General features: G+C 49.1%; 1 protein-coding gene across 8 annotated transcripts in view; it reads left to right on the top strand.

Annotated features, from left to right (window-relative positions):
• Positions 1-24,379, top strand: part of vir (VIR_N domain-containing protein) — a 353,139-nt gene that overhangs the window by 151,476 nt on the left and 177,284 nt on the right. For all 8 annotated transcript variants that reach the window (XM_055062055.2, XM_055062056.2, XM_055062054.2 and 5 more), the window contains 2 exons: positions 16,570-16,779; positions 21,350-21,435. In XM_055062055.2, coding sequence (XP_054918030.1) covers positions 16,570-16,779; positions 21,350-21,435 — 296 coding nt within the window. The remainder of the gene's footprint in view (positions 1-16,569; positions 16,780-21,349; positions 21,436-24,379) is intronic.

Below are 24,379 nucleotides of genomic sequence, written 5' to 3'. Positions count from 1 at the left end.
CACATACTCACGATTTTTATTCTGTCCACTGCTGTGGACAGAATAGTCCCTTTGTCCAAAAAACCATAGTCCCTTTGTCCAAAAAAAAAAAAAAGGGAAACGATGCAGTGCAATGTAGACATAAAGAAACAAAGGAACAAGCATGCCTGGGCCCAATTTGTGCAAGCCAATGTTTATTCTGTCATTTGTCCTTGTACCTGTTTTGTAAAAACAGAATGAAATGCTACTGTGTTGAATTTCAGGGCGGTCACCAGAAATATGAAGGCATCGACAACCGACATACATATTACTGACTTATGACTTAAGAAGCCAACAAACACTGACACCAAGAACAACATAGAGGAAATTACTTGTGCTTAATGAATGAAATAAAGAAACGATAAATTAATGGAAATGAAAGTGGATGAAAAAACAACTTGCCGCAGGTGGGGAACAATCCCACAACCTTCGCTTTCTTTATTTCATTTATTAAGCACAAGTAATTTTCCCTATGTTGTCTTTGGTGTCAGTGTTTGTTGGCTTCTTATGATATGACTAACAAAAATTGGGCCCCTCGGTTAATCCCTTTTCTTCTTGTTTATGACTTGTAGCACTTCACATCAGCTCCAATGGATTTGCTGGTCATCTATTTTTCTGCATTTTGGAAATTTAATTAATTAAAGCCTGAGGTTTTTGCAAAGCAGTACAGTAAGACCTACATAAAACACACATAAAAAGTGCAATTCATTTTAGTGTCTCCTTGACCCCTTACTACTTGGTATATCACATATGATACACATGGAACAACTTCTTCAAACAAAATAAAATTAAAAAACAAAATCCTACATAATTACTTGGAATCTGTGTCCTGGGGCAATGAAATACGTAGTGACTGTGATCGTGGAAATTATTTGTGAGGTGTATTATTTCTAGAAAAACTTATGGCGGAAGCTTCTTACAGTACATGCAGAAAGTTAAATAAACAGGTTATTTTCACAATTTACGCACTTGAAGTGTGCTTACCGAAAATATCACACTGTTTGTTTGCTGTTTGTCAGCTTCTTGTGATGTTCTGAATGAAAAATACATTCAAGTGATTCTGTGAGGCAAGCATCAATTGCTTTATCGTATATGATGCAGAAATTCAATTATGGGTCATTTGTATTGGAGCAGGTATTTGTTTCTGGTGACAAAATTGGCTTTTATAGGCTATACCGTTTCGTAACACCCTGATTGTGTCAGAAAATGAGAATGCTACAAGTTTTTACTATGAATGTAGCATGGCTACTGTCTTCCAAGAGTTATTGACAACAGTAGCAATGAATAGAGTAGAACCTAGTTCGTACGTATTGAAAAAAACTCGAGAAAGAACATACTAAAGTAACTAAAACATGTGATAGACTCAACTATTGTTGACATCTATGCAATGCAAAGCGTCATGCGGATCATGGCGGCATGAGACGTCGATGCACGTCGAGCTGGTGGTGCTCCGGCAGCCCGAAACACATTTTGTTTTCCTGTTGTGTGGTGTTTTAAGAGGGCGATGGGAAACCGAAAGGATACCACGCTGATGGGCGATGCCGGATGCTGCCGAAGCGAAACAAGATGACCACCAGGCCACTTGCATCAGAGATTGGGGGCACATTTGGATTATCGCATGCGGTACGCTACCAATGGTACTACGCACCACCTGCTGTAAAATAGATAGGTGAAGATGCTTATCACAATAGGTTTGGCGGCGATAGCTGCAAATGCACTGTGCGACAGTCCGGACGAAGATATGCTGCTATCGGAATAAGAAAATGTGCCCGATGTCGTTTTCGCGTGAGACGGGTGGCTATATGCCGTTCTCGATGGCATGCTCCTTGCCCCTTTTCTTGTTCACATGGAATTTAGTTCACATGGAACATATATGATCGCAGTCTGCAGCAGGAAACGGCAGCGCATTTCTGTTATCGTGTATTAAAAGCATGAGCTATGCTTTTGACAGCACCACGCATTGTCAAACAGACAGGCGAATTATCGCAAAAGGGTTGGCGGTGATATCTGTGAATGCAGCATGTGACAACCGCGGAGAAGATCTGCTGGTACCGAAATGAAAAACTGAGTGCCCGCCGGCATTTTCACTTGAGACGGGCGGGCGAGTATTGCGGGGAAGCTGCCGTGGTGGGCAGCTATGTACTGTTCTCGATCGCGCGTGCCTCGTACATTTTTTTGTTTACAATGGATCTAGTGGCCGGAAAAGCAATCATACGATCGCAGTTTGGTGACATACTGAACGTTGTGGCTGAAAAATTGTGTTTTCCGGTAATGTATGAACCAGTAAAAGTCAGTGTAACTCTATTGGGTCATTTTATTGCGAACGTTGGCGCCGGGAAAACATATGTAATGGGAACGTATCAACGAGGTTCTACTGTAATTCTCGAAAGAAGAGGAAGAAGGCTTTCATCAGCTTGTGTGAAGTTCCTGAAAACTATACAAAGTAAAAATTCACATAAAAGAAAGCACTATAAAGGATTTAGCTTCAATATTGAAGCTATTTAGTCAACTCGGGATAAAATTGTCATATCTTTAGAAATTTTTGTACTAGCCCAAGCTACGAGAAATTCGCTCACTCTCCCTTGGCTAATCTTGTACACATACACAAATACAAAGAATGTGGTCAACAGGAGAGCACCACAGTAGCTGAATTGATAAATCGCATCATACATATCCAGAAGATGCGGGTTTAGTCCCCACCTGGCAGGAACTTATCTTTTGTCCACTTTCATTTCCCTTTAACCTATTATTTCTACAGTGAAACCTCATTAAAACAGTAGTTGGCCGGAGCTGGAAAAAAGTACATATTAAACGGTGGTAATGCTTAACCGAAATAGCATAAGATCGCCCACTTACCTGTCAAAAACGGAACTCAAAGAGAGTGCAATGAAAGGGCAAAAACATGCAGTATTTATTCACTTCGCGTGACAAAACTCTGTTATTTTTGTTTGATGCTGCGGCGGCCTAGCAGCGAAGACAGCAGCCTCAAACTTAATGTAGCTGTGAGCCAGCTTTACAGCCTGCCCCCCCACTTTTTGGCAAATACTCGCATGGCAGATTCCTCGTTCGCATTGTATATTGCCTGTGCACGGGCACGGTAGCACTGCAGAAGTCGCGGGATGTCTTTTTCATTGCGGGGTGCTGTTCTCATCGCGATGACTGCATTCATGAGGCTGACGTAACCTACAGCTTCTGCCACTGTCGGGCCTGAATTGCCCATGCTGTCACTTTCCGTGTCGTCCTCATCACTGTCGTTAGGCGACATTTTCGCAATAGAGGTAATGATGGTGAAAAGTCGAACCTCATAGCCGACATCTTTTCACGATTGCAGCAGCGCTGCCTAGCAACTTCTTCACATTCCAAATGCCACACCCTAGTCAATGGTAGATACCTGTCGTGTGCCAGCGCCGACTTCTTCGTGCCACTCGAAAAGATAGGACTCGGACACAGCCTATATGCGGACGACATCACCTTTTGGGTGGGGGGTGGAAGCGATGGGCATGTGGAAGAGATCCTTCAAACAGCAGTAAACACGGTCGAACACTACATCAGAGACAAGGGACTGAGATGCTCCTCGCAAAAATCAGAACTTCTGCTCTATAGACCCACATGCCAGGGTCGAAAAAGCATTGAGGAAAGGCCGGGCATTGTGGTCACAGTAGAAGGCACCACGATACCGATAGTGGAGAGCCTGAGAATACTGGGACTCCGAATATCTGAAAACGGACATCACGGAGAAACCATTAGACTACTTGACAAGTGTTCAACAAACAATCAGACTGATAAAGCGGGTATCCAACAGGCACTATGGCATGAAAGAGCACAATCTCATCCGATTAATAGAAACATTCATAATCAGTCGTATTGTATATGTGGTCCCTTACCTCGAGCTCTACGCTGTGGAGAAAGCCAAAATAGAATGCATTATTAGAAGGGCATATAAGCAAGCCTTGGGACTTCCGGCAAATACGCCAAACGAGAAATTCCTGGCGCTCGGCATGCACAACACACTAGACAAACTTATTGAGGCCCAGAGAGTAGCGCAGTACGAAAGGCTTACACAGAGTTTGACGGGGACACACATCTCAGATGATATTGGAATAACCTACGAAGCACAGCACGAAGTGCGGAGAGACATCCCAAGAAAAATAAGGGAACAGGGAATAAGGGAAATAAGGGAACATCAGGGCAGTACCTGCGGTCGCTGTGGTGGTGCCCACTCCCTCTCACAGTGCCAGTTTTCTCAAGCACAATGCTTTACGTGCGGGAAAACTGGGCACCTGGCACGTGTATGCCGAAGGGGGAGGACGAACAGCAAACAGCAGCAGCAACCTGATTCAAGCCCAGGTACCAGACAAGCCCGTGGCCAGGGTTGCCATCGCAAGCGTAGGCGGCGGGGGCGTGCGGCAGCAGGCTCAAGTTCTTCCGTGGCCAGGCTCCACGTCGGGGCCGAGAACCCGCCGATTTTCGACATGTGACACACAGGCCTTGTACCGTCATCTGTGCCGCCGTACATGCTGACCGTCGAAATCTGTGGGCACCCCATTTCCATGGAGCTGGACACAGGGGCCAGCGTGTCCGTAATGGCCGCGAAACTCTTCAAGCGTACTTTCCCCAGCGTGCCCGTCGAGGCTTTGGGCGTGATGCTGCGCAGCTACTCCGGGCAACTCTCCCAGGTCCAGAATCAGGCACAGGTCAGCGTTCACTTTGGCAAAAGGGAGGCAACCCTTCCCCTTTACTTAACGAAGGGGTCGTCGCCGACGCTGCTGGGCCAAAACTAGATTCATGCACTGGGGGTTCGTCTGCCAGTGTACCAGGTGGCCAGCCTGCATGTGGTGCAAGACGTCCCCAGCCTCCTGACAGAGTTCAAGTCCCTGTTCCAGCCAGGGGTGGGCCATTTGCCGGCACGACGGCTGGCATCGGTGTACCTGAGGGAGCCTGGCCACGTTTTTTCAAGCCTCGCCCACTGCCGTTCGTTCTGAAGGACGGGGGTCACCCAGGAGCTGCAACGGTTACAGCGAGAGGGCATCCTGGTACCTGTCAAGACATCTGAATGGGCCGCTCCCATTGTACCAGTCTTCAAGCGAGACGGCAGTGTCAGGATCTGCGGGGATTTCAAGGTTACCATCAACCCCGTCGCTACCGTCGAGAAGTACCCGCTGCCTCGGATTGAAGATCTCTGGTCAGCATTGTCTGCTGGACAGAAGTTTACCAAGCTCGACCTCAGAGATGCTTACTAGCAGCTGGTGCTCCAGGATGCCTCCCGGAAGTATGTCACAATATCAACAACTTTGGAGCTCTTTCAGTACACGCGCTTACCGTTTGGCGTGGCCTCGGCCCCAGCCATATTCCAGAGGGAGATGGACAACCTCTTCAGGGACATGAGGCATGTGGCGGTGTACTTGGACGACATCCTGGTTACTAGCAGCGACGACGGGGACCACCTGCAGAACCTGCACAACGTCCTGGCACGACTGCAGGACGCCGGCCTCAAGCTCAAGCTGGAAAAGTGCGTTTTCCTAGCCCCCAGCAGTGAGTACTTGGGACATGTAATTTCCCAGGCAGGCCTAGCCACGGCTCCCCGCAAAGTTGATGCTGTGCTCAAGGCACCTAAGCCCCAGAACAAGAAGGAGCTTCAGAGCTACCTGGGCCTCATCTACTTCTACAGGAGTTTTCTGCCGAACCTGTCGCAGCATCTACAGCTGCTCCATCTTCTGCTTCGAGATGGTCAACAATGGGTCTGGAAGAAGGAGCAGGACCGGGCCTTCCAGTGCAGCAAGGAGCTAATCACCAAGGCTCCAGTGCTGGTGCACTTCGATCCTGCCAAGCCTGTTGTCCTTTCTGTAGATGCGTCGCCGTACGGAGTGGGAGCCGTCCTGGCACACCAGGACAAAGATGGCCAGGAACATCCTGTGTCGTTTGCTTCTCGATGGCTTCATGCTGCCGAGCAACGTTACAGCCAGTTGGACAAGGAAGACTTGGCCCTCATGTTCTGTGTCGAACGCTTCCACCAGTATCTGTGGGGCCGGAAGTTCGAGGTGGTCACGGACCACAAGCAGCTGTTGGGGCTGCTGGGGCCTGACAAGGCAGTTCCTGTGCAGGCATCACCTCGAGTGGTACGCTGGGCCTTGAGGCTGACAGCTTACAGTTACCAGCTGGTTTACCATCCGGGAAAGGGCCTGGGACCTGCTGATGCCCTGAGCCGCCTGACCCTGCAATAGGTGCCTGATGCTGTTCCAGAACCTGCTGAAGTGTTCATGCTGGAACACGCATACCCGGAGGTGCTCTCCAGATCTGCGGTATCTCAAGCAACCAGCCGGGACCCAGTCCTGTCTCAGGTGGTCAAGGCGGTGTCCCGTGGAGAGGAATTGGTGCAGCAGGCCTATAGCCACAAGGCCGCTGAGCTGAGCTTGCAGCAGGGCTGCCTACTGTGAGGTTCGAGGGTGGTGATCCCACAAAGCCTCCGGTTCAGGGTTCTGCAGTTGCTGCACGCGGGTCATCGAGGGATTGAAAAAGACCAAGATGGTGGCCCGGTCCCATGTTTGGTGGCCTGGCCTGGACCAAGACATCGCTCACTTGGTGCAGAGCTGCCAAATCTGCCAGGAGTATCAGCGAGCCTCACGTCATGTGGAGATCACCCCCTGGCCGTTCCCACAGAGACCCTGGTCCCGCCTACATGTGGATCTTGGGGGACCCTTCAAGGGCCATTGCTTCCTGGTGGTGGTGGACGCCTTCTCGAAGTGGGTGAAGGTTCTACCTGTCACCACTCCATCAGCAAGCGCGACCGTTGCAGCGCTACGACAGATCTTCGCCGCCCAGGGGTTGCCGGATGTCATCGTGTTTGACAATGGTCCTGCTTTCGCCAGCACAGAGCACCTGGCCTGGCTGACGAAGAATGGAATCCGCCGGATGATGGTTCTGCCGTACCACCCTGCTTCAAATGGTGCAGATGAGCGGGTGGTGCAAACCATCAAAGACAAACTCAAGAAGAGCCAAACTGGGGATTTCCAGACGCAGATTGCCCGGATACTATTTCAGTACCGGACCATGCCCCACAATGTCACTGGCCGTGCCCCCTGTGAGCTCCTGCTGGGTCGGATGGTCAAGACACCCTTGGACGTCTTGCATCCGGACCTCCGATCCACAGTGCTCTTGAAGCAGCTGAAGTAGAAGCTGGCTGCTGACCAAGGGTGCTGTCCCAGGCCTTTGCAAGAGTTGGGAGCTCCAGTTTTCACCAGGAACTTCCGTCCTGGCCCACCCTGGTCTGCCGGACAGGTGGTGTCTCCTGCCAGTGCCTCATCGCTGCTCGTCCGCATGCCAGACGGGGTCATGTGGCACAGACACGCTGACCATGTCAGGCCTCGCCTCGGGACCTGGCCAGCACCCTCGACTGACACTCCTGAGTTCCAGCTCGCAGGAGGACTAGCGGCAGCACCAGTCGCTTCCAGCGGAGCACCACCCACCTCGGATGCGGCAACCGTAGCCAGAGGTGCCGAGCCGAGCCCGGCACCACTCGCAAGGCCGACCACTACGGACCCTCCGGATGGAGCGAGGCTGGCTCAGGCAGCACCCGGCGTTGCCACACCCAACCCATCAACACCGGTGCCCAGGCGGAGTACTCGACGGCGGAGGCCACCAGACCGTTACTCGCCTGGATAGCAGGCAGCGTCGACCCAGCTAGGGTGGAGGCAGAGCCTGATATTGTGAACATGGACGTTTGTTTTTTATTTAACAAACAAACTGGGGATAAGGGGGTGTAGCAAGCATGTGACGCCCCCTCAGGCATAATGTTTGTTCGCCGCTAGGTTCGGTGGCCTGCTAAGCGCGGCAGGCAACATTGTTCACCGCACCGCAATAAACACCGACGAGCATGGCTGCTCGGCAGTCAGTGATCGTGCAGCACCACCACGCTGCGGAGCGTCTGTGTAACGGAGGGTGCCTCGAGCCCTCCCTTGTTCACGAATCCGGGTGGATCGTGACACTGGCGACGAGGATGGGATCCTCGTGACACATCTATCAATACCCCCAATCCCCAGAAACATGCACCCGGAGTTTCACCAAGATTGAAGAAACTCAAGAGCGAAAGCTCTCCACAAAAGATTTCGTAGTGCCAGGGACGTGGTCTATGTGGACGCGGTGGAGTACGCAAATATACAGAGTATGTCGATAGTTGTTACGAGTCTAGAGGGTGACTGCAGAGTTAGTGGCACGGTAAAAACAGGGAAGGCGGAGGTGGCGGAGGAGGCTGCCTTAGCACTGGCAATAACCTCCACGGAAGCTAACATCGTAGTAAGCGACTCCAAGACAGCCATCAAGAACTATGCAAAAGGAAGAATCTCGCCGGAAGCACTGAGAATTTTAAACAACTTAGGTGAAGATCGCGACATTCACATCATATGGGCACCCGCACACTCCTCCCTTCCCGGGAACGAAATAGCGCACAACCTGGCTCGAGAACTGACAGGCCGAGCAGGTGACACACAACAAATATTGGGAACGGAGAGAGACCGGATGACTGGTTTAACGAGATCACCAAACGCTATAAATTGGGAAGGGCACATTTCCCCCCGGCACACTCCTCATTGACTAGACGGCAAGCGATGGCATGGCACCTCTTACAAACAGACACATATCCGAGCCCGGTGGCCTACCACCGCTGCTACCCAGACCTTTACACGGATAGGTGTAGATTCTGTCAAGAAAGGGCGCACCTACAACATATGGTTTGGGCTTGTCCTTGGACACCCACACAGAATAAAATAAACAAGACCAGAGAGCAGTGGTAGACCGCGTTGCTCAGCTGTGCACCAGAAGGCCAACTCAAGGCAATCCAGCAGGCCGAAGATGCCGCCAGGGCCCAAGGGCTCGAGGCCGTCATCTAGGTAGAGAGGCCTAGGTCTCAAATCTGCTGTGCATAAATAAAGTTTATTCCTCCTCCTCCACAGAAAGCATATGCTGCATTGAACATCTCAGCCGAGTTTTGCATTCATGTGCAGCGCATGGAGCTCTCAAGCAGAGTGCAAAATCACCTTCCTCTCAAATGCTCTTCTTTCAACAGAAGCCTGCTTTTCACTCTTTACTGTACAATTTATTTCCTAATACAGTAAAAACCCGAGTACTTAAATTCTCACGACAACGAAATATTTTTGTATCCCCGGCGAACGCCAATAGCATTCGATGGATTTCGTACCTCTCGACAGCGAAACGTCGCTGTGTTACAGTCCGGCATCAGTGAAACTTGCTGGAAAGTAACCTTGCATATTACCTACACGCGCTAGGCTTGCAGGCTGCAGAGTGTGGTCAAATGTGATTGCTTTGCACTAAAATTGCATAAAATAATGACACATTGCACTTGCATGGGTGCTGCTGCCATTTTTGTTTACAAAAACAACCATGCGCCGAAAGCGATCGCGTGCGCTGTAAACGCGTCATGGCCCCTCGCCATCTTGGTTGTTTATCGCCCATTTGAAGCAGCACGCATGCTGCTACCAACATCTGACGACGAATTTTGCACACCTATTGCAGTGCATAATGTGAACTGCACTAGGATTGCAACTAAGTGTGCACTTGGTATGCAAACAATTCCGAAATGGAATTGTTTATGGCACATGAAATGGTGGTTGCTGCATGGAGGGCCATGCATTAGGCCGTGATTGAGTGATCATGCAGGAATACACATCCCTTGCTTTAATAACGCTCATTTTGGTGCCACCCGACAGGCATTGTGTGCAGATTTGGTACCGGGTGTAGATTTGTGCGAATGGGCAGTAATCTCAATCGATTGCCTTGTCTTCGGGTATACGAGGTACAATCGCTTTCGCGCTCGGCACCGGACGTGTCAACGCCTGTGGCCAAGAGCGTGCACTGGAGAAATTCTGCTGCATGCGTGGAGCGCGGTTGCGCTGCGTCCAGTGCCGAGTTATGCAAAATCTCACAAAAGTAATTATATTGCTACGAAACAGCCACCACAGTGTGGCTGCACTGAAGAGGAGGAAGACGACGTGGACCCGCTTGATAAAGCGTCGCCATTGTGGCCTTCCGTTAGCTTCCTCTGAATAAATGTATATAGCATTGGGCTACAGCTACACGTAACATTAATTTGGTGGAGGTGGACGTTCCCCGTACCCGTCATGGAGCTTCGCAGCGGTCGCAACAGCGACAGTGCAACTTTGGCTCCTGCTGGCGGCACTTCATCTACACAACCGTCTCCGCCTGCAGCCCCGACCTACGTCGCCGTTTCCCCCCCTCGGGATTCTGGTGTTTTCAACGGAGTTGGCAGTCCTGATGTTGACGACTGGCTCCGCTTATACGAACGTGTCAGCACCAGTCACAAGTGGGATCCGACTATTATGCTTGCGAACGTTCTTTTCTACCTCGACGGAGCTCCACTTGCATGGTTCCAGACTCTCGATGAGGAGATCTCGAGCTGGGATCTCTTCAAAGAGAAGCTCCGCGACCTTTTTGGCAATCCGTTCGGTCGCCAAGTCAATGCCAAAAAAGCCCTTGCCACATGTGTACAGACGTCGACCGAGTCCTACGTGTCGTACATTCTCGACGTCTTGGCCCTTTGTGCCAAGGCTGACCCGACCATGTCTGAGGACGAGAAGGTTAATCACGTCCTCAAAGGCATTGCTGACGACGCCTTCAATTTACTGGTGTTCACGAACGTCACCAGCATCGATGCGATCCTCAAGGAGTGCCGCCGTCTCGAGCAGGCTAAAAGCCGCCGGGTAAACCAGCACATCACGCGACTTCCCAACACAGCTGCTACGTCATCCTGTGACGACCTCTTCCACCAGCCATTGCGATGTGACAACTTGACCCGCATCATTCGTCGTGAGGTCGAAGCGTTACAACCGGCGGCCCCTTCGTTCCCATCACCTGATCATTCTCCGGTAACGATCTCCTTGATACAGGCCGTCGTCCGTCAAGAGTTGTCCAACGTCGGCCTGCAATCCATTCGTTCCGTACGCTCAGAACCTCTCTCTCTCCACGCACGTCCCCACCGCGCTCTTCTTACTCTTATAGACAGCGCAACCCCTCCGAGTGGCGAACCATGGACGACAAGCCGATCTGTTTTTACTGCCGACGCATTGGACATGTCGCTCGCCATTGCCGCAGCCGCTGGACTTCTTCGACGCTCTATTCTTCTGATTACCACCCTCGTCCCTCTAGCGCATCCTTTTCCTTCGCCCCTTCTATGCCCGCTGCATCATCTGACCCTGTGACACCTTTGACACAACCCCGCTACTCCCGCTCACCTTCTCCCTCCCGTCGTCAATCTCGTTTGCCCCCGTCACGCCGTGCTCCTTCTCCGACCTACTCGCCGCACCCCCGACCGGAAAACTAGGTAGTGCAGCTTCTGGAGGTGAAGCTGCAATGACGACATTGGCACGAAATCCTCGCTTCACATTATCCACGAACAAGAATCTTTTGGACGTTCTCGTCGACAATCTTCTTGTGTGCGCGTTGATTGACACCGGGGCGCATGTGTCCATTATGAGTGCTGCTCTTCGCCGTCGGCTCAAAAAAGTTCTGATGCCCGCCCCGAACCGAGTTGTACAAGTCGCTGACGGAGGGACTGTCGCTATTGTTGGCTTGTGCTCTGCCCGACTCACTATTGCTGAGAGACACACCGTCGTTCTCTTCACCGTCATCGAGCATTGCCCTCACGAACTCATTCTCGGTCTGGATTTCCTTGCCAATCATTCTGCCCTCATTGACTGTTCGGCCGGCTCACTTCGCCTTGACTTGCCTCTTCTTGTCGACCCTGTGGACCCGCCTCCAAGCCGTTTGAGCTGCATGGATTGTATTCGCCTACCGCCCCACTCTGTGACACACGTCGACTTGTTGTCCTCACCAGGTGTACCTGGCGGTAATTATGTGGTGGCACCAATTCCGGCAGTTACACTTACACGTGGTGTTACCGTGCCGCACACTGTGCTGACAATTACTGGCAACCGCACCTGCCTTCCCTGTGTCAATTTCGCGCTAACCGCGCAAGTTCTGCCTCAGGGGATTTCATTGGCTATAATTAGCGCTTTGCAGGATGATGAGATCGAGCCATTCACAGTGGAAGATCGTCATAGCTCAGCCCATACCGTGACGTCATCGCACGGTACTGACGTCGACATTGAGATGGTTTCCTCTGACCTTACACCTGCTCAAGCTGAAGCTCTTTGCCGCGTTCTTGAAGGCTATCGCAACATTTTTTACTTTGACAATCGACCCTTAGGTCAAACGTCCGTCGTGACCCATCGCATAAACACTGGCGATGCCAACCCTATTCACCGACGTCCATATCGTGCTTCTGCATCCGAACGAGCTGTTATCCAACAGGAAGTCAAAAAGATGCTTGTAAAGGACATTATCGAGCCTTCCTGTAGTCCCTGGGCTTCTCCCGTCGTACTTGTCAAAAAGAAAGATGGAACGTGGCGTTTTTGTGTACATTATCGCCACCTCAACAAAATCACAAAAAAGGACGTGTACCCTTTGCCACGTATTGATGACGCTCTAGACTGCCTGTACGGTGCCACCTATTTTTCTTCTATCGACTTACAGTCCGGCTACTGGCAGATATCCATCGACGACATGGACCGAGAGAAGACTGCATTTGTTACCCCTGACGGCCTTTATCAGTTCAAGGTGATGCCTTTCGGTCTCTGTAACGCGCCCGCCACCTTCGAACGAATGATGGACTCTTTGCTTCAGGGGTTCAAGTGGTTCACCTTTTTGTGCTATCTGGACGACGTCATCGTTTATTCGCCCACTTTTGGCACGCATCTAGACCGTCTTTCAGCGATTCTTGACGTGTTCCGCCGTGCCGGTCTCCAGCTGAACTCGTCAAAATGTCATTTCGCTCGCCGCCAAATCACCGTCCTTGGACACCTTGTGGACACCCAAGGCGTGAGACCTGATCCGGACAAAATTCGCGCCGTTACGAACTTTCCTGTTCCGAAATCTACTAAGGACGTTCGCAGTTTCGTAGGGCTGTGCTCTTATTTCCGACGCTTTGTGAAGGATTTTGCGAGCATCGCACGTCCCCTTACCGACCTCTCGAAGAAAGACGCCCCATTTTCTTGGGGACCTGACCATGCCGCATCTTTTTCGCAGCTCACTTCTCTCCTTACCACGCCTCCAATTTTGGCCCACTTTGACCCGTCTGCCTCAACGGAAGTTCGAACTGATGCCAGTGGTCACGGCATAGGAGCAGTGTTAGCACAACGTCAGCGTGGACATGATCGTGTTATAGCCTATGCCAGCCGACTCCTATCACCCGCCGAGCGCAATTATTTCAATCACAGCGCGAGTGGCTCGCTCTTGTGTGGGCTGTTGTGAAGTTTCGTCCATACTTGTACGGACGCCCCTTCTGTGTCATCACTGATCACCACGCGCTCTGCTGGCTATCCTCGCTTAAGGACCCCACGGGACGACTCGCTCGCTGGGCGTTACGCCTGCAAGAATATACCTTCTCCGTGGTATACAAGACGGGACGCTTGCACCAGGATGCCGATTGTTTGTCCCGCTACTGCGTCGACGACCCGGCTGATGTGGACACCATCGCTTGCGTTTTCTCTGTGTCCCAGTTGCTTGAAATCGGCAACAAGCAACGCCACGATACCTCATTACGAGCCCTCATCGACCATCTGGAGTCAACGCCTGGCGACGCCTCTCTCTCGATGTTTCTCCTTAAGGAGGGGACATTATACCGCCGCAATCTCGATCCACACGGCATTGACCTTCTGCTCGTAATTCCATCGCACCTGCGTTCGACTGTCCTCCAACAACTTCACGACGCTCCCTTGGCTGGACACTTGGGCGTCTCGCGCACATACGACCGTGTACGACGTTGATTCTTTTGGCCGGGTCTCGCCCGCTCCGTGCGGCGCTACGTTGCCGCTTGTGAGCCCTGTCAGCACCGGAAGAAGCCCTCCACACCTCCAGCTGGATGTCTCCAGCCCATCGACATCCCACCGGAACCATTTTTCCGTGTTGGTCTAGACCTGCTTGGACCGTTTCCTCTCTCAGGCTCCGGAAATAAATGGGTCGCCGTCGCTACTGATTATGCTACGCGATATGCAATCATCAGAGCCCTTCCGACAAGTTGTGCTACTGACGTTGCTGACTTTCTGCTCTACGACATCATTTTAGTGCACGGTGCTCCGCGCCAATTACTCACTGACCGTGGCCGCAGCTTTCTGTCGGCAGTCGTCGAGGACATCCTCCGCTCCTGCTCGACAAAGCACAAGTTCAGCACGTCCTACCACCCACAGACCAACGGCCTCACAATGCGCCTCAGCCGGACCATCACCGACATGCTTTCGAAGTACGTTGCGACCGACCACCACGACTGGGATCTTCACTTACCATATGTGACGTTCGCGTATAATTCACCGCGTCACGACACCGCCGGCTATTCACCATTCTACCTCCTATATGGCCGAGAACCCACGTTGCCCTTAGACACTTTGTTGCCCTCGGCCACACGTTCAGCCACTGAATACGCCCGCGACGCCATCGCACACGCCGACCACACGCCAGCTCGCCCGCACCCGTCTCAAGGCCTCGCAGGAGCATCAGAGACGCCTCTATGATTGCCACCATCGTGACGTCCACTTTACTCCGGTTTCTCTGGTGCTTCTCTGGTCACCCATTCGACGTGTGGGCCTTTCTGAAAAGCTGCTGTCGCGCTACACTGGCCCATACCGTGTGGTGCGACAAGTGACCGATGTCACGCATGAAGTCGTCCTCGCCTACCCCTCAGCGTCATCGTCGGCTGCAAGTGACATCGTTCACATGGCGAGACTAAAGCCGTACCATACACCTTTCACCGCGGATGTGTAGATTAAGCACCGGGACGGTGCTTCTACTGCCGGTGGTGATGCTACGAAACAGCCACCACAGTGTGGCTGCACTGAAGAGGAGGAAGACGACGTGGACCCGCTTGATAAAGCGTCGCCATTGTGGCCTTCCGTTAGCTTCCTCTGAATAAATGTATATAGCATTGGGCTACAGCTACACGTAAGAATATCTCCGAAAGCAACTGACCAAGAATACTGCTCCACGACATAGCTGCCACTACTGATCGAAGCCTGCAGTACACTTTGTATTGTCGGCAGTGCAGTTCTATATCCTCGCAAGCTTGCCAAAGTAAGCTAACGGAATTTTGACACCAAAGTTTCGTTCTGCGATGCATTACGTATATGTGCTGTCTCATTTCGTAACAACAAAATTCTTGCGAAAGCGGAATTTTCGCGTTTCTCGCCCATTTCATTATATTGAGGTTCAACTGTATAGTGGATTCCTGTACACGGCTGCTATTGTGCAATAGTTGATATCAATGAAGAAGGGTGTTTGAATCAGTGTGCTTCTTCCTGGTGTTACTGTGTATATTTATTGATGAAGTTTAATAAACAAGCTGAAGTAAGGGAAAATGTGCTTTCTAACTTAAATAATAATTGCACGCTTCCGGTAGAAGCTGACTATCAGATGCTCATGCTCTGCCGCGGCTGCCCGCGTAGGAAATAAACTTTGGCCACCCTGCTTATCGGTCTTGTAGCCGTCAGGTCTCGCTAATTTTGACTTGTTGTGAACGCTAAACTAGCCTTGAACCACATGAAACTTAAGTTCAGACCACACACACTCCTGGCGGTTCCTGGTTAGATGCTTTGGCAGACTTATTGATAGCGTTTAAAAATGCGTAAGTGGGATGCGGCTACTATTTGTTGGTCAAGCTGGTGAAGTAAAAAGCCGGTCCGCACCACGTAGGACAGTCAGACTGGAGCATATGAGCGCGGACATGCACTCAAGCCCTATTATGCACAAAGCAAATGGTGCGCATATGCACTACTGTTGCATGTAGCTGCAGTCTGCTATGTAGCGTAGATACTGTAGCCACTGCGGGGTGCTGTGACAAGTCCACTGGCTAAGTCCACTGTGGCTCACTGAGGATAATCGGGTTTGGCTTATGTTCAGAGCATCGTAGTAGGTGCCAAAATCGTAAGTAGTGGCATCTACCTTAACATCCAAAATCAAACTTAAACTGTGCACCACGGTGACATTCAGTTGGCAGACCATTGTGGGCACGCCCTGCTCCTCCATAGCCTTCGCAGTGCAAGGCATTGAAGGAGGAGCAGAAGCACCGCGAAGGGCGTGCTTGATTGCCAATAACTCCGCTTCTGCTCATCGCTTTGAATTACTTTTTACGGTAAAACATTTCTGAAATAGCCTATTTTAACTTCAAATGCATTTCTCCACTTCAACAAAAAGTTATTCGGGCCCCTTTAAGCATATCTAGCCTAAACAAAGGCTTGCCTAATTTCTTCACAAGAAAATAAAATTGCATGCAGTAAAGGGTTAATAACACTTGATATGTTATTTTTGCCCTTCATGATGCCCAAGTTGAACGCATTTGACATAAAAGTATTTTTACAATGCAATTATGGGCTCTTTTCTGATTTTGATTGAAGTTCTTACTATTTACAAGTGTGTGGTCATAAACTGAATAAGTCGCAGCATGGCAGTTGATATAGTTTCATGTATTCATTGCAGAGCTCCCCCAGAGACTTCAAGAATTGGCTGCTTGGATGGAGCCGACTCTGAAGCTGCCCTCATATAACCATGAATCGGTGGGCTACCTCATGGGCTGTGTGAAGGCAGCAGCTGACTCGGCTGCATCTCTGCCTCCAATGCTGATTACTGCACTGCGCATACTTCAGCACCTGGGCCTGCCACCTCAAGATTTCCGCTCAGGGGAATCTGGTACGTGTTGCTGTGGTTGTTGTACTTGATGCACGGTGTTTTTATGTTGTTATGCTCTCTTGTTTCAAACAGTGTTTTGTGCTTGTTGACGCTGTGTCATGAGCCCTACTTGTGGACACAACATAACTGCATTATAATAAGCAGGAAACTATTGGAAACCAAGGTTCTTCCCATGGTTGGTAGCAGAGAAGTTCTGCCTACCACTTCAGTTGACCACCCAAGGTTGTGGTGTACCGCCCACCTCCGTGACAATGGCACTGGTCGATTTGGCCAAAATTTTCGATTTTTCATTTTCTGGAATCTTCAGGGGTTCATTTAACAGATGGGGAAATATTGCAAAGAAATATGCAGTAAAAGCTGCAAAGATAGTACTTATGTAGTGCGCGTTTGACAAAAATTGGGTAGAAAATTATGTTTGTAGAGGTGCCGTCTCACTGCGGATTGCCAGGCCTTTATTTGATGCAGCGGTACCATCGTAGTACCGTAGTAAAGGGGAGAGATTGGAGGTTCAGATAACCACAATGTCATATTTCTCAATGCAAGAATAAAAGTAAAAGAAGCAAGTAAAAGGAGGAAAAACTAATATTGCGATCAAGGAAGATCCTTGGTCATTATCCGTTACTGCTGTGATGCTTTTCTTGGCTGATGCAAATTTTAAACGCTGGCACTTCAGTTTTGCGCGCATTTGGCAGTGGTGAGCTGTGCATTTCTGTCCCGGTAATGTTTGCTGATCACTATTGGCCTCGAACTCCACCACTGGAAAAGCTGGCGCCACCGTCGGCGTGACGTGCTATTAGGGATCACATGAACATAGCGGCCGCGTTGGCTGCTTCGGGAGCGCCGAAGCGAGCTGAAAACGAGAGTTTAAATTCCCTCATACGCTGCGGTCCTCATTTAGTGACGAGATTTTCCCGCTTCGAGTGTCTCCTTTACAACACTTGAAAGCACTACAATAGGTAGTGGCTGCCTTTGCAGGCGCGCAACATGGTATAGACTACTGCTCGGTGCTGCAGTGCCGGACGTACGCAACGGAGCCCGGTGTCAGCCTTATTCACACGTAGCCGCAGGGACAAGAAGCTGCGTGAAGCTTGGCTCGCGAAACATAAAACCGGCAAACAGTCATCGGCTGCAACTTGGGTATGCAGCAAGCACAGACGCGAGGAAGATTTCTGCTACGGCACTGGGTCTGCGATGTTCGGAAAACGCGCACTGAGACGCTCGTCCGAGTCAGCTGCCCGACTAATGTCATGACGGTTTGGTCTATGAACTTGTTGATGCTATAGATACTGGCAAGTTCACTGGAGTGGAAAGGGAGCAGTAAGTAGCACATAAAAAAAAAACCGTGGGATATGGTCATGTTTGTGTTATGAATTAATGCACTGGATTACAAAAAAGAAGCAGCGGGAAATCGCACGCTGAGAACACCGATAAACATACAGTGCGACACAACTCGAGAAATAATATTGAAACGTCGAAGAATTTAGAAGAAAAAAAAGAAAAGATTGAATCGTCGCAACGGCACATCCCCGTAGGCGTCGAAGTCTCTACAGTGAAATTTTTGAACAGCTCTGATAGCGCCCATGCAACGATGGTTGCTTCTATACTGTCAAATGCCTATATTCTGCGGCCTAAAGCTCATGGCATGGTGCGAAAATGCGCACGTGGCGAAAGCGAAACAGTGCGCGGACAAGCATGCAGACCCGCAGTCGGTCGCTGCGAATCTGTGCGGTCACTGCATTGAGGCTTCATTCTATTACGCTCCATTTAGTTATACAAACACTATAAGAACATATTTCACATAGTTTGCTCTCAGCGTTTACCTGCCTTTCACGCAAGAAGCCGGTTCAGGAGACTCCATCGCGGCAACCGCGCGCAGTGACAGTAACGTTCACTGTACGTATTCGGTAAAGAGATAGCATCTGTAAACGATTCGGTGCTTTCAGTTTGCCCAAGATTATTATTTAACATAGTAAAAAACTTCTCTCGTTTCGAAAGTACTTACAGAAATGTCCGGGAGAGCTTGTGCGTGGTGTTTTCAGTGAGCACTGACAGCAAAACCTATGAGGAGCGCGCCGCATGATCCCTCATACTACGCCAGCGAGGCGCTTCCAATAGATGGCGACTCTGTAACTCCTCGCCGCCAATAGGGCAACACTTCAAGGTCGGCCTGGCCGGCTCGCATTTCTTTCATTAGTAGACCTAACTGGTACTGAACAGTGATTGGGTCATGATTCGTGATTTATGAAGAGAATCTACATTTTCTTGTGGCAGCAAGGCTACATTGTACAGTCGGGGAACAGATATCTCAGTGTTGAAGCTCTTCAAAACACACCCAAGTCGCCTGAAAGAAAGGTCGTAAGGGCATGATGCCAAGAACTATCCATTCAGCAAGGGGGTAGAGAAATGGGCCAGACTTGAGAGGAGGCTTAAAGTGTAAGTGATAGTTGCAGAATTAAATTATATTTTAATATGTGAATGTCTTGAAAATGGAATATTGCTCTATGTACCATTCGAAATGGCGAAATAGTTGCATAGGGGTGGGAAGGGGGAGTGAAGCTTTATTGTGTGAGCATTTACTGGCAATGCCTCCTTGGCACTTACAAGTGCCACGAACAGTCGCCTGTTTTTGAGAGATGTTGGACATGAGAAAACAAACTTGAGGAATGTACGCATGATAAATATTTGTTTAAATTTTACTTATTGTCAGTTTGATGGTCTTGAATAGAGAATTTACGTGTGTTTGGGAGACACATTGTGGTGGTCACTTCACTTCCATCGTAATGCACAGCTTGTTTTACATTGTGCACATGTTTGGCTTCAAATAAGCTTTAGCCTTTGAGTGTCGATTTTTTTAGATTCCAATTCTTCTGAGGGACCTATTCCGAAAAATTTTACCGTAGTTTTTCTAGGGTGACCGTAAAGTGAGAAAAAAATATTTTGTGTTGGCATATATGTACTGTTTATTCATGAATAACAATCAAAAAAGGAAATAAGCTTTTAAGAATTAAAAATTAGATGCATGGTTATACACATAAGGCTTAAAAAATGCGCACAAGAGCATATTTCGCAACTGTCAAATGTTCCTGCTCTTGCACTAATATTTATGTCCATAGCGTAATCGAACTGCGTAGGTGAGCACACTCAAGAAAAATGTGATTGTGTGCCCGTCAAAACAGCAAAAGATGTGACAAACTTCCGCTAATATTCATCTTATCGCCAACCAGAGGCAAATACGTAGTTTTCGCGAGTCTCCAAAAAAAAAGAAAAGGAAACGCATGTACGGCGGCATCCTTCCTATGCGCACCCCTGTGAGCACTAAATGAGCAAGAAACAGGCGGTCGCCTTTTGAGTGATTAGCAACGAGATAGCCATCAGTTTTGCAATCGGAAGAAGCTGAAACCGCCCGCAGAACAGAACCCAAACTGCCGCCCGCCCGCGGACGCGCCAATGCGCGAGCGGTAGTATATAGACGCACCGGACCAAACTAGCTCTAAAACAAACCGTGCAACGAAAACCGTGAAAGGGAGGCGTGAGAAAAAAATTCCCTGTATTCCCACGTAGTGGCAGCACATGCCAGAAAAGAAACAGTTAGGAAATTGGCGCGCATTTTAAGTGTACAGACGGACCCGTAAATATGCGGCATCAACCATTTTGGACTTGTTCGCGGTGCCGTATATTTACGTCATTGACCTTGAGAGGGTTAATTTTGCAATACTTGCCCCTACGCTGCCAAAATTTTATTGATGCCTGGAAGGCTTTATAATCCTGCTTTAAGTTCCAATTCATGTGAAAACATCTCTTGGGAGCCCAGAGGTAACAACTCAATTACAAAAAGATGTGTGCTCACCAACGACTAATGATTTATTTTGTGAATAGCGAACTGTACTGGAGAGAGTGGAAGAAAACATGCAAAGGAGCTAGAACATGAGAAAAAAAAAAGAAGAAAGTAAAAAAAATTTGCAGATAGTATTCACCAGAGCAAGAACATCAGGGGCATTATCTTGCTAACAGATAATGGGAAAAACAGCAGGGAAATTCTCTCACAAAAAGAAAATGACAGAGAGGCAGCATGTGAGAGATATTATGTAAATTCTTGGAAACCAGATAAACGTAAGACGGGAATGTAGGCAGCCGTGGCCGGATGTTTATGTATGGATGCCTTTAAAAATTAATTTAAAAAATCTTGATCAAGTTGACAGGTGGAGCATGTAGCACTCATTCACATAGTGCCTCGTTTCACTTGCTTAATATTTTGTGTGGATGAATAAGGACTATTTTTCTGCAAAGACAACACCGCACCCTCCAAGAAGCTGTGTGGGTTCCAGCACATCAACCGAGAGCTTTCAACCCAGCAACGCGGGTGGAGCTGCTGGCAGTACTGAACGTAGCCTGACGCTAAAGCCACCTGGTGCTGCTCTTGATGCCTATGGTTTTCCCATTTTTTCTGTTTCTTTTGTATCTGAACTAGTACAAGTCTGATTTATCTCAATCACAAACTTATTGTTTTATCACACCTGTGTATAGTACTTGTTCTTGCTAAACCTTTGTAATATGCTGTCATTCATTACAGATGATGAGGAAGAATTGAAGTACAAATATGTCATCATGCAGATTTTTGCCCACAATGGACTTTCCAGTTTTCTGACTATATTACAGGTAAATACACTGCGCTTGTGTTTTACTAAGGGTGTGCAAGCACAGTAAACTCTCCTTATGACAAAGTCACGGGGGCAGGAAATTGACTTCACTATAAGCAGTATTTTCTAAGGGTGCGTGAATACCCAATAGTAGATTTCAGGTTAAATATCGAATTGAATAATAAAAAAAAGCCAAATATCGAATTAAATATGGAATATCGGAAAATTTAACTAAGCTTTTATGATTCCAAATGTTGTGCAATATACAGTGCTGCACATGCTAAGGAGGCTAATCACATTACATAAGAATCTTGATAGCTATCAGTTATTTAGGTACAGAGGTGGTCAAAAGTTTCCAGGCCACAACTTGTGCGAACACTTTGACTTTGTGCCCATGTGGCGTGTCATGTATCGGATTGTAAGAGCTCCAAGGTTTTTGTGAAGAGGGTAAGGAAGACTGTTTCTTACCACCCACAGTTTCCGTGTGCCAAAATTACTCCAGGAGCCCTGCCACTTGCTTGAGAGTGAACGTTTTCAAACATGCTGTGGCCTGGGAACTTTTGACCACCCCTGTTCCTATGAATCAAAATGCATAGTATGCTCTGATGTTATTACAGTAGAACCCCGCTGTTACGTTCCTCACTGCTGCGTTTTCCCGGCTGCTGCGTCGTTTTCATCCGGTCCCGGCATAGCTTCCATAGGATCCAATGTATAAGGAACCCCGCTGTTAGGTAGTAGCTGTGGAAACGTTCCCGCATGATGCGTCGCAACGCGAACCCACCTGGGCTAATGTAGGCAACGCGCTCCAACCGCCATTTTGGCTTTTGACGAGTTTTGACCATGCTTGGCCGGGCTTGGCTATGGAACTGGCTGCAAGAAGCCGCACGCCAGTTCGAGAGGCCGCCACTAGGTGGCCATTCGTGAAAAATGCTCTCACTATCATCACTGTGATTACGGTCACCGCATGGTTTGTTCGACGGGTCGACTCACGGAGGAAGGAAACTCAGGAGAGGCCCTGACGTCACTCTTTGGGAAGCTATAGCTAAAGGGAAGCCGGAAGTTGGCGTTGCTCATGGCGTTGTTCCGCCTATCGGGCCAGCTCTCCTCTCTTGTTTACATTTCTCGCGAAACCATGCCGCGCCGCGCGCAACCGGGCTACTCGGACGCGCGCGCTCCGCAGCAATACTAAAGAATCGTTAGCACGTTAGCATGATTACGCCAAAGAGGGCAAAATTTCCCACGGATATTTCTTCGTCCGTTGCCATTGCCGTGGCGCGGTGACGACAAGGAGCACGAGCCGCATGATGCCGGGGAGTTGCCAAATCCTAGCTTTGGAGAAGCCGTCGCGGCTCTGGACCTCCTCCGCAGGTACGTCGCACCTCACAGCGACGCTGACAGCAATGCGGCCTGCCAGGCTATTGAGAAACGTGTGGTGATTTCTTGCGAGCGAAAGAAACGGCAAGCCACTATTCTAGACATTTTTAAATTCTAAGCGCACTCTGTGGAAATAAATTGTCTATATTTGAAGCTGCACTCTTTTGATTCATTTTCGGAGCTTTCCTCACTGTTGCGTCTTACGGCTGTTACATTTTTTTTCCTCGGTCTGGTGAAAAACGTATGAACGGGGTTCCACTGTAAAGGGAACACCAAATTAGTATGCCTGCACTGATAACAACTCAGTTTGTATACGAAGGTTTGGAAAATATTTTTGATTTGTGGAATATCTGTCAAATAGAATTAAGGGCTTTCTTTCCCTCTGAAGCTGAATAAATAGCGAAGTTGTCCTAAATACCAGTAGGGTCTTCATCTTAATAGTGGGCCAGACTGTGCTTAATGGCAATCTTCTATTGCTTAGAAAGTATTGCTTTCCCGTTTTCTTCCAGAAAAAAAAAGAGTGTTTTTGTATCTTTATGGCAGGTGGTTTCTGTGGGTTGTCAGCTTATTATAAGGCCAATTGGCACAACAGACAAAAGTGGGGAATGCACATCATGTCACTCGGCACTGCTCCGCGCAGTCATTGGCGCCACACGCATTGATCGTGGTCGGCGCTGATATTAACCCTTTGAAGGTTTTTGCCGTACATGTACGGCGGCGGTTTTCTGTCCCGCAAGGTCTTTGCCGTACAGGTACGGTTTTGACCCTCCGTTTGAAATTTTGCGCCACAATGACGATGCGTGCTCACTGGGAGGTGCTGCCACCTCTTAGGACTTATAAGAAGCGTTTAAAATTTGTGCTACCTTCTTGGGGAGATAAACAGAATTCTAGCTTCAGCGCGTCGCACAGATTGCGGCAACAGCCCTTTTGCGGTTTCGGCTTCGCTGCGTGATCGCAATGGAGGCATGCGAAACATCATTTTTCTCTTTGTTGGCACTCTCTTGCAGGGGTGGCAGAAGTTGATTTCTATCTTGATTGGCGCTGCTCTTAGCTTGATTATCACCACCGCTCACGAGGTATTCTCGCTCTCTGTGGCAACGCGCTTACACGAGAGGGTGCCTCAGACCTCTGCCCAAGGCAGCCTCACGCAGAGAAGATGTCATGTGTGCGCCAACACAACTCGTCACTCCAAGAGGAGAACAGACACGCATTTTAGGTGTGCAGACTGCGATAAGGCACTGTGCGTAGAACCGTGTTTCAAGGAGAACCACACTCTGAAATACTATTGAACATTTTGCAGTTCTGCGTGATGCCGACACCAAAATACTGTTCCTAATTTTTTTCTACTATTTATTCCCGACTTTATACATTTTTACATTCAAGATCCGCAATAAAGTAATTTGACCACCTGAAAAAGTTTTTTTCAAAATAATTCGACCCTCAAAGGGTTAAAGAGTTCTCAATTGGGAGGCCCACGCCAAGTTCGCGTGACGTCATCACCCCCCACCTTTATTTATTTATTTTTTTTTTTTTTCGGAACGAGGGGCCACACTACGGTATTCAGCAAACATACCGGCCGTGAACATGTA

The sequence above is a fragment of the Dermacentor andersoni genome, chromosome 1 (assembly GCF_023375885.2).
Source record: "Dermacentor andersoni chromosome 1, qqDerAnde1_hic_scaffold, whole genome shotgun sequence".
NCBI lineage: Eukaryota > Metazoa > Arthropoda > Arachnida > Ixodida > Ixodidae > Dermacentor > Dermacentor andersoni.
The sequence above is the reverse complement of the archived record's forward strand: the minus strand, read 5'-3'. Positions and strand labels throughout refer to the sequence as shown.